This window comes from Lupinus angustifolius, chromosome LG10 (assembly GCF_001865875.1).
Source record: "Lupinus angustifolius cultivar Tanjil chromosome LG10, LupAngTanjil_v1.0, whole genome shotgun sequence".
NCBI classification, from domain to species: Eukaryota; Viridiplantae; Streptophyta; class Magnoliopsida; order Fabales; family Fabaceae; genus Lupinus; species Lupinus angustifolius.
This window is the reverse complement of record NC_032018.1, coordinates 13,360,845-13,374,866: the sequence shown is the minus strand read 5'-3', so window position 1 is coordinate 13,374,866 and position 14,022 is coordinate 13,360,845. Positions and strand designations below refer to the sequence as shown.

Below are 14,022 nucleotides of genomic sequence, written 5' to 3'. Positions count from 1 at the left end.
TATGCACAAACAGTGTAAAGAGTTATACATAGTCATATATCATACACACTCATTTGAATGATGATAAAAAATCAGTGGTGGATAATGAACTAACAGTGTATCAAAATCTTACATTGTCAGTGTATACATTTTTTCTTATCATTTTATGTTGAATTGGGTCTAGTGTTAGGTTCGAGTTAAAATCTAACCCAGACGATATTTAGGACCGGGTTAACTTCGAGTCTAAGGTCGGACCAAAGTTAAAAAACGACCATACCAACATTTAAGGCAGAATAAAGTACAAGCCTTACTCGACCTAACCTGACCATGCTCACCCCTACTCTGTGTAGAGTTGAATATACATATACTATATACAAAGGTAACGAATATCAGAACATGTTATATTTGTTCCTTACATAATCTTAAATATAGATGAAGTCTAATTTTTGGATTTGAACGTAACACTAAACTTGATGAAACCTGACGATATTTGAACCCAATCATAATCAGGCCAACAAAGACAAGGAGGTAAGGTTGGATCCTACTAACTCATCATTGTGTGTCCAAATATAATTGTTGAAATAAAATCTTGTTGGTGAGTAATGGAAATATATACAAATATCATCATGATAATCGTGGGAGTCAACCTTCCTAAATTTTGTATATAATACCAAAAACTATATTCTGTAGTAAAAACAGTATATAATTAAAATAATTTTGTAAACTTTAAAAGATATATCTGTTTTTACAAAAATCGGACACATATTTCGTGAAAATTTAGGCATCAAACCGTGAATGAATGCGTGGTGAGGTTAGAAAAATCGCTTCCATATTTGATATTTCCACCCTTTTTTTGATATTATTACTACCTTCCCTTCCTCAATCACCATACCCACTACCAACCCCACCATGTCATCCTAACTAATAATTATATACAATAAAAACCCTTTCAAAAAAATCACTTTTTTATTGTTCTATATAGCTTTATGGAGCTGGATTCTCATTGAATTCTTCACCTGACAAGTTTTTGTTTCTGGGTTTGCTTGATCTTTTCAAAGGGTTCCAGCTTCTGTGTGCTGGCAAGGATCATTCATACAAAAAATTATTGCTTTGTTGATTTCCTTGATTACCCTTTTTGCTGTTTGGGATGTGGAGAGATCCTGGGGTTCCTGCTGATTCTTTCTATCAAATTCGCCCTGAATGCACCTCAGATGTTCCCATTTCTCGATTTAAGATCAGGGTATGTTTTTTTTTCTTCATTTTTATTGGATGTATATTTGTTAGTATTGGGTTGATGGAAAATGATGCTGTTATATTCTGAGGATTAGTTTGAGATCTATTTGGTGAATGCATTTAGTCATTTAGATATGACACGTTTCTTTTATTTTGCTTATGTATATTTCTAAGTCATGTTGAGCTTGTTGAAGTTTTGTTCATTTGGGGGATTTCGTGTGATTTCAAATGATTGAAAATCCAACATGAGTTTAACTATGTTAAATGAGTTGCTGGAATTCACATAGTTTTCCACAATTTTTTGTGATAAAAAAGATTTTGATTAGGCTTTTAGGATAGTGTATATTTTGCTTGTTATGAGCTTCAAATTCAGTAAAGTCGTCGAGTTTAATGAATGACATTCAATTCGACGAAATGAATTTGTTGTACAGAAGTCGTCGCAAATGCAAAATTTAAGGTAGATTTTATTGATTATATAATTGTGCCAAGTATTCTTATGGACAAGAGATCATGATTCTTTTGCTAGTTTCATGGGTTTGGGGCATTTAACAAGTTAAATCATCCATTGGAACTCATTGTATTAAGATTTCTATATCATTGTTGTTGTATTAGATAATGTTTATGTACCAATTGAATGTAGATGTTATTGATTATTTGATTGTGTGCAATCTTCTTATGCATAAGATCATGATTATTCTGTTAGTTTCATTGATTTGGAGCATTTAATAAGTTAACTCATCAAGTGGAACTCATTTCTATTTCACTATTGCTGTATTAGATACGTGGCATGGCCGCTGGTTATTAATTGGTTGATTGCTTTGTTGTATTAGTTCAAAACTTTTAAATGAACTAATTCTGTATATGGATAAAATATACTTTGTAATTCATAATGGTTCATGATTAATTATCCTTGTTGGGTTTTTATTTTACGAGTTATTAAATACCAAAAATAATTACATAATCCTGTACTTTCATATGCCTTCAGTTGAAAACTTTTACATTTATTTGGAATGCCAATCTTATCACACTCATATCATGTTATTTTATTCTTAACTTGTTGTTATGTGGTCCAGGGTGGTAGAACACTAAGTGCAAGAAAATGGCAAGCTGCATTTACTCCAGAAGGATATCTGGATATAGGCAAGACTCTAAAACGAATCTACCGAGGGGTAATTATGTTTCTATAATCAAAATGCTGCTTCAATATATTTGAGAATATTAATTTTAGTCTGTATCCCAATTTCATTAATCAGGTGCAATAGGGATCTCTACCTTGTTTGAAAAACATGAGGGCATCTATCATGAATATAACTGAACTTTTTTTCTAAGTGTATTTTTGTTTTCTTTAGTACATGAGATCCTATTAGCATGGCTGACATTTTGACTGGGTTGTATTAAAAAAAATTCCTTATATTTTCATACACATTCTTCTTGTGAGACATGTTTTTATTTTCTCACCTTTTTACGTAACAGGCTTTTGGGTAGAATTTTTTTTTTCATACTTAGTTTTTTTAATTATTAAACTGTTCGTATTGCTTTTGTGTCAGTACTTAAACTCTTGTAAGACATGTCGTATACTGCACTTCACCTTTTTTAGTTAATGGCTACATGACATGTGGGAAAATAGTTTGTACTGAGTATGATCATAAAGAGCCCTTCTTTTTAATCTATGAATGAGTAGGAGGGACAGAAAATTATTTTTGGATTTACATTTGACAGATTTCTTAAGTCTGTGATGCATCATTTTCTTCATATTATTTATTTTGTCCTTCACAATCATGAGAAATGCATGTTCTATTGCTGATCATATTGTTGGTTTTCCATGCCTCTAAAATTAGCAAAGATTATGGTTTGCATATATGCACAAGTGAAAAAAAACCAATTATTTGTCTTTATGTGACTGGGTCGATACCACGTGTATTTTATTGAACCAGGGAGTCCACCCATCTATTAGGGGAGAAGTTTGGGAATTTTTACTTGGTTGTTATGACCCCAGGAGTACATTTGAGGAAAGAGATCAGATAAGACAGCAGCGAAGGTAATCGGTTTTCCTATTTCATAAATATTTTTTGATAAGACTCCTCTTTTGTCACCTTTATTACTATCATAGCATCCTACAATATTTAACATTTTTGTAGTATTGCACTTCGCTATGATTGAAGTTTTCCTTGTAAATAAAAATGCAATGTCTATAACATCACCACAGGCTTGATTTGCCTTAAAACAATGTAGCAAGAATTGCTTCTTCATCCTTTGTAGTGGAATTTGGATTATGCATAATATATTTTATAATTTAAAACTGCTCTTCTAAATTTTATATCTAATAAATCAACTTATGTAACAATTTTATGCTATATTGTCAGGATGCAGTATGCTACTTGGAAGGAAGAATGCCGGCAACTGTTTCCTCTAGTTGGAAGTGGCAGATTTATCGCCGCACCTGTAATTACTGACGATGGTCTGCCGGTTCAAGATCCATTGGTTTTGTTAGAAACAAATCCAGACACGGGATTAGTTGTGTTTCCTCAAGATTATTATAAGCCTTCAAGTATAGATGATGTAAATAATTTAGAAAAGGTGACAGACAAAAGAGTAGTCCAGTGGCTGTTAACTCTCCATCAAATAGGTTTGTAAATATGTTTTCTATCCACCGTCTATGATATTTCTCCTACTATATGTTTATTTTTCCGGCATAAAGTTTTACGCAGAATCCTTTCCTGCTGTTGCTTACTTGGTAAATCCATTATGCCTGAAATGCATTGTTGCAATCTGATTAGTAAACATTTTTTTTTATCTTTTGAAAGCTTTCTCATGTAGTAAGATAAAATCCTACAACCAAAATATAATTCTGATAGTGAATGACTCTTTTTCTTGCACACAAAATTTCAGGTCTTGATGTGGTTCGCACGGATAGGACTTTAGTTTTTTATGAGAAGCCTGAGAACTTGTCAAAACTATGGGATATTCTTGCCATTTATGCTTGGATCGATAAAGATGTTGGCTATGGTCAAGGTATTTTACATGGGTGATCCATTTGAATCTTGCATATTTTGCTTCTTTTTGACATAGACCAGTACTATATTTAGATATTCCTATTGATTCAGGTTTTGAGATCTTACCTTGATTCATGTGAGCCTTGTTAATGATTTTCTTTATGGATAAAAGAATATGTAGCACTCACTCATTTCTACATTAGTTTTTCTTCTACTTTTCTTGTAATCTAGCTGAAAAAATTTCAACCATTTATAACTACTCTAAGCGTTTGGTTTTAACATTATACAATGTCAACAGGAATGAGTGACCTGTGCTCCCCTATGATAGTTCTTATTGATGATGAAGCAGATGCATTTTGGTGCTTTGAGCGTCTGATGCGCAGACTTGTAAACTTCTTATCTCTATGCTCTATTTTATTATTAATGTTGGAAATAATCAACTTAATTTTAGCAAGTCTTCTATGCAATGATTCCTTGAAAAGATGAGCAAACAATAATTCTAGTGTTCCTTATTGGCTTTCCCTCTTATATGTACAACATTTTACAGCATCAAGCACTGTATTTTGAGCTGTAGTTTTTTCTAGAAAAAAGTTGTATTCTTAACTGCCTTCACCCTGATTGTTAACTTCTAAATTGCACTATGCATATAGGCTTTTTAAAATCCGTTCTCGAGTTGTTGTAGGTTTTACTTTTAGCTCTGCTGTTTCAGTAATCCTTCCATCATGTTACGGTCTCTATTTTTCCTTTTTATAATTTTAATCTTTTGTATGTGTATTCGTCCCTGGTGTACTCTTTTCTCGTGCATGCCTTGCAGCGGCTTATCAGATATTCATATAACAAATTATGCTGATGTGCCGTTTCCTTTTTCTGCCAAGTCCAATTGGAATTGTCCCAAATATGAAAGATGGACTTCCATGTTTAAAGTACATTTTAGCTTCAATAATTGCTAATATACAACTTGAAGAAAGTCTTCAATGTAATTCTATGTTAGAGATGTAATAGAATCACTTATGAGTCTTCACCTAATAGCTTAAACTTTTGGAATCTGGTCATTAACATGTTATTGGAGCCTCCTTGACTAAGTAGTCAGAACTCAGAAGTTGATCCTTGCTGACCCCATACTTCTACATTGAAGTTGAATTTCAGTGCATGGTAAAGAAAGTGAGATGGCACATTGTCCATGCATCAAGCCCAATGCGCTCTTGCATGAGGGGGATGTTAATTACGTAATAAAACCAGTTCTTTAAAAGTGAAGTTTTATTTAAGAAGTGGCTGAAAAGGATTTTGTGTGATTAGTTAAATTTGTACATTATGGCTACAATTTTTCGGTATATGCTGCACATTTTTAGCACTAATACCAATGTTCATATTTTCTCAATTTCTTATGATCTGTGTTCTTAAATGTTTAAAGCGAGGAAATTTCAGATGCACTGGTACCTCTGTCGGGGTGGAAGTTCAACTAAGGGGTTTGGCTTCGATTACTCAAGTAATTGATCCAAAACTTCATAAACATTTAGGTATTTTCTATCATTTGTGCGTTTGTATTGTATTTATGGTGAAATATGAAATAGAGTTTTCTGTCTCTAATTGTGTGTTTTTGTGTAATTGTTGTTCTAAGAATTTTTGTTATGCTCATGGTTATATCTTTTTTCTAAGTTTTTTAATAAGTCCCTGTTTTTTCTCTGTTGCCACTGTTCTCAATTGATGTTTGAGAAATGAAAATTAACAAGTTGCTTTCTTTTAATTTTGGGGCACAGAGCATGTTGGTGGAGGTGATTATCTCTTTGCTTTTCGGATGCTAATGGTTTTGTTTCGTCGAGAATTCTCCTTTTGTGATTCATTGTACCTTTGGGAGGTGTGTTTGGCTTCCTTTGTTTATGGTATATTGACTATATTCTATTATATTTCTCGAACAAAGAAACATCAAGTCACATTGTGCATATAACAGATCTTCCCTCAGGATGAATATGATTTCCAATCATTGCTATTTCGAAAACTATTTTCGATTGAGAAATTTTTGGATAAAATCAGTGATAATCTAACAGTATGGTATCTCATATGAGATTATTTTTATTTTGTTTCCTTCATGTTAATATGTATATATGTATGTGTATTTGTGCACTTATTTAATGATCCCCCTCCCCACCATGATAACAATTTGCAGAATCATGTTTCGTTTCTTTCTAGGCCGATGATTTAGAATTAGAACTAATTACTTGAAATCATAACAGATGATGTGGGCTCTGGAATATGATCCGGACTTGTTCTTGATGTATGAAGAGCCTCAATCAGCTTCTAGAAAAACTGAGAGCTCTAAAGGAAAAGCAATGTCAAATCATCACTGTGGAAAGTATGAGAGAGAAAATAAGAAAAATGGAGCAAAGAATGCTGAACCTCCTTTTCCTATATCTCTCTTCCTTGTTGCTAGTGTGTTGAAAGATAAAAGTGCAAAACTACTCCAGGAAGCGCGGGGCATGGATGATGTTGTCAAGGTTGGTCTCGTGACATCGAAATTTCAGTTGCAATAAATTACATAAAGCTATCATTTCGATGCCAAATAAACAAAAGGAATGAAAATATTTTGTTCTGAATTGTTGAACAATCTATATAAAATTGTCCGTGCTGATTCGTTTAGTTCATAATAAAAATGTGTCGTAAGACGTCATATTATCAAAAAATAAACTTTTATCCTTTCCTTTTTTTTATAGATTAACTTCTTTCTTTGGTCCTCTGATTTAATTCTTATCAGATATTGAATGACATGACTGGAAATCTTGATGCCAAAAAGGCTTGCAGTGGGGCTATGAAACTTCACAAGAAATATTTGAGAAAGGTAATGTGTTCTCAACAACACTTTTCCCCAACTTTGCATATTGTCATAATTTCATGTATTGGATATTTTTCCATATTGCACAACTCATCACTCATGGCACAAGAAGGAAACAAAATAATATATGTAAATCATTTAAATGTGGCCTATTGCTTAGTGAACACAGTAAGGTTGTTGCTTAGTGATCATGAGATCACGAGTTCAAATCTTGGAAATAGCCTCTAGTTGCAGGGGTAAGACTGTGTAAATTTGTCCTCATTAGACCCTACTAAATGGGAGCCTCGTGCATTGAGCCGTCTTTTTTTATATTAAAATGTGGCCTAAAGTTTTTGTGAACAAAATGCATGACATCTCCTAACTCCTATGTTATATGGCTTAGAACTTTCCCTTTATATGTAATCACAATGTTTCTTGAATCCCCCACATATATGTATATATGTTCTCTTTCTCATTATATTTTTTTGTTTCCAACATGAACTCCATAATATACAAGTAATTTTATAATTGCTGCAGGCCAAGAAACCCTAGCAACAGATATATCCAATGATTTTTCCACTGATTTATCCCTGTGAGACAATAGTGGAATCCATAAAAATTGGACTCCAATTTTCACAATTGAAAAAAAGGAATTGAAGTGTTCAACAAATAATTCTTCCCTGACAGATCAACTGTTGTATGTAAAATTAATTTTATTTTTTGCTGTGTATCCAAAAGAACAAGGTTGTATATAAAAATGAATTTGTACAACCATCTATTTATACTTTGTAATATATTTGTTGCTGCAAAAGCCCCAAAAAAAGTGCAGGAAAAAAGAAATTGACTTTGATATTCATTTTGTACCTTCAATATTTTTTTCTTTCTCATATACCTTATTGGAAATCTTCATTGTTGAATGATCAGTTTAATAAGAGTTTAATGTGTGTATTACACTACTGTTCTATGTAGAGTGTAATATTTATGTACTGTCAATGTAAATATGCTTTAGTCCCTACAAACATTGGTCAACATTGGTCGTCTGAAATTCGTATAAACGTCTTTCCTCGCTCGTCCTTTAGAACCATCATCAAAATCAATCATGCAAATACATCAATTGATTTCTTTTATAAGCATTTCAAGAGAAGAATATAAGTTTTGTTAATCTCAATTCAGATTATGTTATATATAGTAGCATGACATGAATACTTTATTTTTAATTTATTCAATGTATTAGGTTATGAACTCTATAAAAATAGTGGGAAGGTGAGACCTGAGAGATAAATTGTATTGTAAAAGAGGAGAAATGTTGATACACATATAAAAGTGATTATTTTTTTCTCCTAATAACAGTACCCATTGTGTTAAACTGAAATTTCCACGTAGGATGCCAATTTAAGCCATTGTAATACTCAACAATTTCCTTTTATCAACTCTGAACTGAGTCACTTGATAAATATTATTCCTGTGTCGCATAAGTTTGGTATTCTATGTAAATTGTATGTACTTCAATATAATTGTACCACAATGTCATCACGGTTCATACAAAAGATGTTAAATTATCATACATATATGTATAGTTGGACAATGGTATAAATTTAAGCTCCCTAATTCGCTAATTCACTTGAAAGTTGGTGAATGTAAATTGAGTTGATCTTGAATTCGAAAAATATTTTATATTTAACGAACTTCAAAACTCGACTCAAGTAAACCATTAATAAGTCTAAGTTAATTCGAGTGAAGTTCTACTAAACTCATTTCCACCTTTATGGTAGGGGTACGTGGTTTTGAATCCAATAATAATACATGATACAATAAATTTAATGTAGGTGATAAATGAGAGAATTATATATGTATACGTGGAGTAGAAGTTGTTGGTAGAAGAAAATTTGGCAGTATTTACAAAAGTGAGTAAGGGTTGGTGAGATGCTTATTTTTAGCAGCAATGAGCACTGTTTTATAGGCAGTGTCGACTGACCTATTCAATAAGAAGCATATTGAAAGAAAATTAAATTGAATAAATCATTTGAAAGTAATTAAAGGTAGCTAACTAAAAATTGAATCGTAATGATCACAATTGCACTAACCACAACTTAAAATACTTGACACATATGAAATAAATATTTAAGTGCAAAGAGACATTGTAATTAAAGGTACCTAACTAAAAACTGGTCCCCCTTCCTCCAAAATCCAAATAGTATTCTAAAGTTATGTGAATCAAATGATGAAATATATAACAAGACTTTAATGGAAAGTTCTGTGAATCAAATGATAGATTCTTTGTTGAGGTATCTATTTGAACTAATCCATAGACTATATATTAACTTTGATAAGACAAAAAGGCCATCTAATTTGTAATATGAACTAGATATGTACTGAACTTATTAAGTTCCACACACATTCATTTTCTGTATCATATACATTGTTATGTACTTCATAGAAAACAGGTTGCACCACTCATCACATGGCTCAGATGGATTGTTTAGCTATGATCTGCTCCTTCTGTTGATGAGACACCAAAAAGCCTTCTAATGCAGATGATCTTTTCTTACCATAGGCCAAACTCAACTATTGGTAGATAGTGTTGGTTATATTGAGTCAGTAGTAGTAGATTTGTGTTGTTATGCCATTAGCAAGAAAGTCACAAATGCTGAGAAAATAATTGCAAGGAGACTAATTGAAGATTGGTGATGCCCTGAACTCTTCATAGGTCTAATAGGAGGAAGTGCACACTCTTCTCCATTGAAGTAGACCTTTGAAGGGAACCCATCGCGCGTTATATCGAAGTGTTCAACATTTTTCTTATTGAAAGAAACCACGGATTGTTGCTTCCCAGGTACCCTTGGATCATACTCATGAGTTCCATTTGTCTCTCCAGCTAAATAATTCAAACCCTTCACACCTTGGAAGAAGATGGTTTTAATGCCAGGAATTCGAGTCCCGTTGAAGGAATACACGTCTTCAAAATCCTCGAAATACCTATCAAACTTAAGAGCAGTGAACCAATCATCAAATGTATAATCTGCCCAATTGAAAATCGTGATCCGAGCCGTCCACCCAGCCTTGTGATCTGTGTTAACATGCCAGTTTATGCTAACAGGACAATTATCCCCACAAGGCAAATTGTTAGGCACTTTCAAGTGTTTGAGTTTCGCCCAAGCAATCGCCTTCTGGCTTCTATTCGCGAAAGGGACTAAAAGCGCATCGGGTGGTATAAGCATCGGCGAGGCCTTATTATTACACTTCCTCACATCATTACAACCACAAGCACAAGTATTACAAGGGATGGCAGATTCATTATAAAAAGCAGAGAATGAAACACAACACTTGTTTGTTTGAGGCTTAGGTTTTGTGATGTTACAAACCACTTGCCAACTTGCCACAGCTGTTTCAATAGCCTTAAGGCCAGTAGGGTCAGGAAACTCTTGTGGGTCAACCCTAATAGGTGGTCCACACTTATATTGAGGGTTAATAACACCATCAATGTGCCACTTCATAGGAGGAGTTATTGCAGTTCTGTTTTCATCAGTTGGCATTTTAAACACTTGTAACTGAAAAAGTGACTTAGACTTACTCTTATCCATAATAGGAGGTAAAACTGTACCATTCCTACAACACCAAGGAAGTTTTCCAACTTTTTCATCATCTTTTCTCTCAGATGGAAGGTCAGAAAGAATAGGCTTTTTTTGACAATTTGCAACTTGTGAGAAATCCATGGAACCATAGTATTTCCCTGCAGGACCATAGAGGCACTCAGAAGGGTCCTTAATACGGGCATAGGCACCCTTCGTGGAGTAAATGAACTCTCCATGTTGCCATTCCCATGTTAAGTTCCAATGATCAAGACGACCCAATGGGTGGTTGTTTTCAATTGTGACTTGAGCATAGTAGTTGTTGGAGAATGCTTGAAGAACATCATATGCAATTGTAAGATCACCATAGCGACGAGGTGGGAACTTTGTTTTCTTTAGTAACTTGGCCTTTGCTTTTGGGTCCTTTTTACAACATACACTCATTCTTGAACCTATGCATGTATCAACAACAAATCATATTAACAAAATATTTACACAAAAATATATACACATTATTCGTTTATCATGCATTATCTATCTAAAACACAAAGGTGCTCATCTAATATGCATTATCTATCTAACAAAAAGTTTGTGTACCTTTTCTAGTAGCTGCAGGACATTTGAAACCATCATTGACAAGCTTAATAGACTTAGGCATAGGTTTTCCACCTTTACCAAGACCAAACTGGGTGCCACTCATCTGAACCTTCACACTCATTTGGTTAAAATCACTAGCCGTTTCAATAGCAGTCTTCAGGTCTGTGACCGGGTTCCCTGCTAATGTGGTCCCGTTCCCAACAGACGTCGGGAAATCTTCCTCGGCGTCTATGGGAACGGCACCATCAGCAGAGACAAGAATCTCCTTATGCTGGAACCCAATATACATTTTCCAATCCTTAAGCTCCTCATCCCCTACGTTCATCAACGTTGCCATAGACTTAAAAGCCCATGCTTGCTTTGCCACGTTCTTCACGTGTGGATATTCCTTCTCCCTTGACACTAACGTGTACGTCAAGAAAATACCGTCGCAGCTGTCGAGCTCTAAGTCCGGCTTCGCAGACACCGCCTGCGCCGCCGTCCCGGCCTCCATGTCACTAAAGTCTAGTTTTCCATAACAAGCTTCAAAACCTAATAAACAAATGAATAATAAACGAAGCATGCTCCATGAAACTGTTTCATGCAAAGCCACTTTCATAGTTCCTTGAAATAATCCTTCAAATATATCCAATCAGTTTTTTCTCCTCTCTTTTTATTTGATTGGATAGTATAATAATAATGATAATAACAAGAGAAGAATAACAAGAGAAGAATACGATGAAAATGGCGGCCGCGGTAGAACGCGGCACACGACACAAAAGAAGAGGTAGAAGAGAGAGAAGTGAAATGGGTGTATATATATAAATGGGAGAGGAGAATGGAAGGAGAAGGTGAAACTCAAAATTATGTTCGCTAGTTTTAGCGATGCTTTCGGAGGTATATTTGGAAAATGAATTTTGGTTGTTTTATATTCTTGTGATAGAGGGAATTTAGGACTGTGTAAGGTTTTTCAGTTTTTTCTGTTTACTGCATCATATCGGTTGAATTTGGACAAGATCATCTATCTCATTATTGTCATGTTAGACCGATCAAATTTCACAAAATATTATTAAAATATTAATTTCTGTTTTTATAATTTTTTTTTAAACAAATGATGTTTTACGATTGGTTTGATACACCAAATGGGACATGAATTGGAACATGTGATCCCAATTTAATGTTTTTGCGTTATAGTTTGTGTACACAAATGTTCTGTAAAATTAAATAAATATATGTTATATAAATTGTTTTGAAGTCTTTTTGGTAATTTTTTTAAGTTTTAACTAATATTTCCATCCCCATTATTATGGTTATTAACATTAAGGAATGGCAATGGGTAGGCTGAGAATTGGTTACCCAGTTCCGACCCAAATCTGGTGAGTTGAAAAAAGATTATCAAGCATCTACAAACTTGTATTAACCCCAATCCAAAACATATCATATCATTTAATCATTTAAATGAATATTTTTTATCATTAGTGTTATATATATATTATTTATATAGATAAAATAATAACAGCTATTATATAAATTAAGAAGTTTCAGATTAAGTATTACATATTCCAAACACAACCTGAACCCCAATTTTTGAAATTGGAAAAAACCTGAACCGAGTCAAAATGAATTTTACATGTTAAAGGTTAGATTCAAACGGGTAGATATGAGTTCAGGTTATTTTGTCACCCTTTTAATTAAGTGTGCAACCCACAAAATTGTCACATTGACTACCATAGCGACTTAGAATTTTTAGTGGGAAGGATTAACCACAATTATCTTGGAATATAAGAAACCTTAACAACATAAGTATACTTAATGGAAATATTTAATTAAGAAATATTGATAACGTGGGTTAATTCTGATTTTTTACTCAAATCTAGGACCTTGGTGAACAAAATATGCCACCTAATTCAATTAGTTTGCCTATTAAATGCAAATTCATACATTGGGAAAAAGAAGTAAGACCAATTATCATATTTCATCCAAAATTAAATAACATTCTGATTTTTGCATAATTACTGGACCAAATTAAGAAGTTCATGGTAAGATTTAGGGGGTAAAGGTTCAATTTATTTGTTTTTTTGGGTGCAATTCAGTAAACAAACCAAATACAAAGATGTAATTTGATTGAGCTATAAATTTTATTGTAGGAATTGAACTTAATCAATCATGAATGGTGAGCTCCACAGTTTTCCTGTTTTTAAATCATATATTAATTAAAAGTTTAATGAATGACTTTTAAAATAGAGGAGATATACATTTACATTCAAATTAAGTTACACTCAATTTTAGTCATTTATTTTCTTAAATCAAATGGATCAAATGGGTGAGTACAATAAATTATTTAAGATTTCTCTTTTTCTCTCATATCATTTATTGAACTCACTCATTTGGCCCATTGGATTTAAGAAAATGAATGACTGAGATTGAGTGTAACTAGTATAATTTTAATTAGAGTGTAATGGATCCCTCCTCTTAACAGTAATGTTGAGGAAATACTTGAATTTTATGTTCTGGATATGCAATTCTCATAGTAGCTTCTATTTTTTATATCTAGTTTTTTCCTTAGAAATAAAACAATTTAATGACACATTATCCCTAGAAGAATTGTGCTTGTGCATCTCCCATTCTCAGTTAATATGAGAATGATTGATAAATCTTAATTTCTTAAATAAACTTCATTTCCATTAAAAAAACGTTTTCTTAAGTGGGCATAGTGATTCATTCACATCAATTCACATGTTTTCATGAACCTCTTATCAAAATTGAAGTACAAAATACTTATTTCAGGTCCAGGTAAAATTGCCTAACCACATATATTCATATCAGAAAGTTGAGTGTTAGAAAAAACCATAGAATAAACAATAGC

The 14,022-nt window shown here is 33.1% G+C and overlaps 2 protein-coding genes across 2 annotated transcripts; one reads left to right on the top strand and one right to left on the bottom strand.

Moving 5' to 3' along the window:
- LOC109358653 (GTPase-activating protein GYP7-like) lies at window positions 827-7,900 on the top strand. Its single transcript, XM_019603019.1, has 11 exons — window positions 827-1,219; window positions 2,286-2,381; window positions 3,147-3,250; window positions 3,576-3,838; window positions 4,102-4,224; window positions 4,504-4,592; window positions 5,617-5,722; window positions 5,963-6,060; window positions 6,437-6,697; window positions 6,955-7,038; window positions 7,549-7,900. The coding sequence occupies exons 1-11, from the start codon at window positions 1,127-1,129 to the stop codon at window positions 7,561-7,563; spliced, it is 1,332 nt and encodes a 443-aa protein (XP_019458564.1). The 5' UTR covers window positions 827-1,126; the 3' UTR covers window positions 7,564-7,900.
- LOC109358652 (COBRA-like protein 10) lies at window positions 9,264-11,948 on the bottom strand. The gene is made up of 2 exons (XM_019603017.1): window positions 11,178-11,948; window positions 9,264-11,032 (listed from the first exon to the last, which is right to left on the bottom strand). The coding sequence occupies exons 1-2, from the start codon at window positions 11,773-11,775 to the stop codon at window positions 9,630-9,632; spliced, it is 2,001 nt and encodes a 666-aa protein (XP_019458562.1). The 5' UTR covers window positions 11,776-11,948; the 3' UTR covers window positions 9,264-9,629.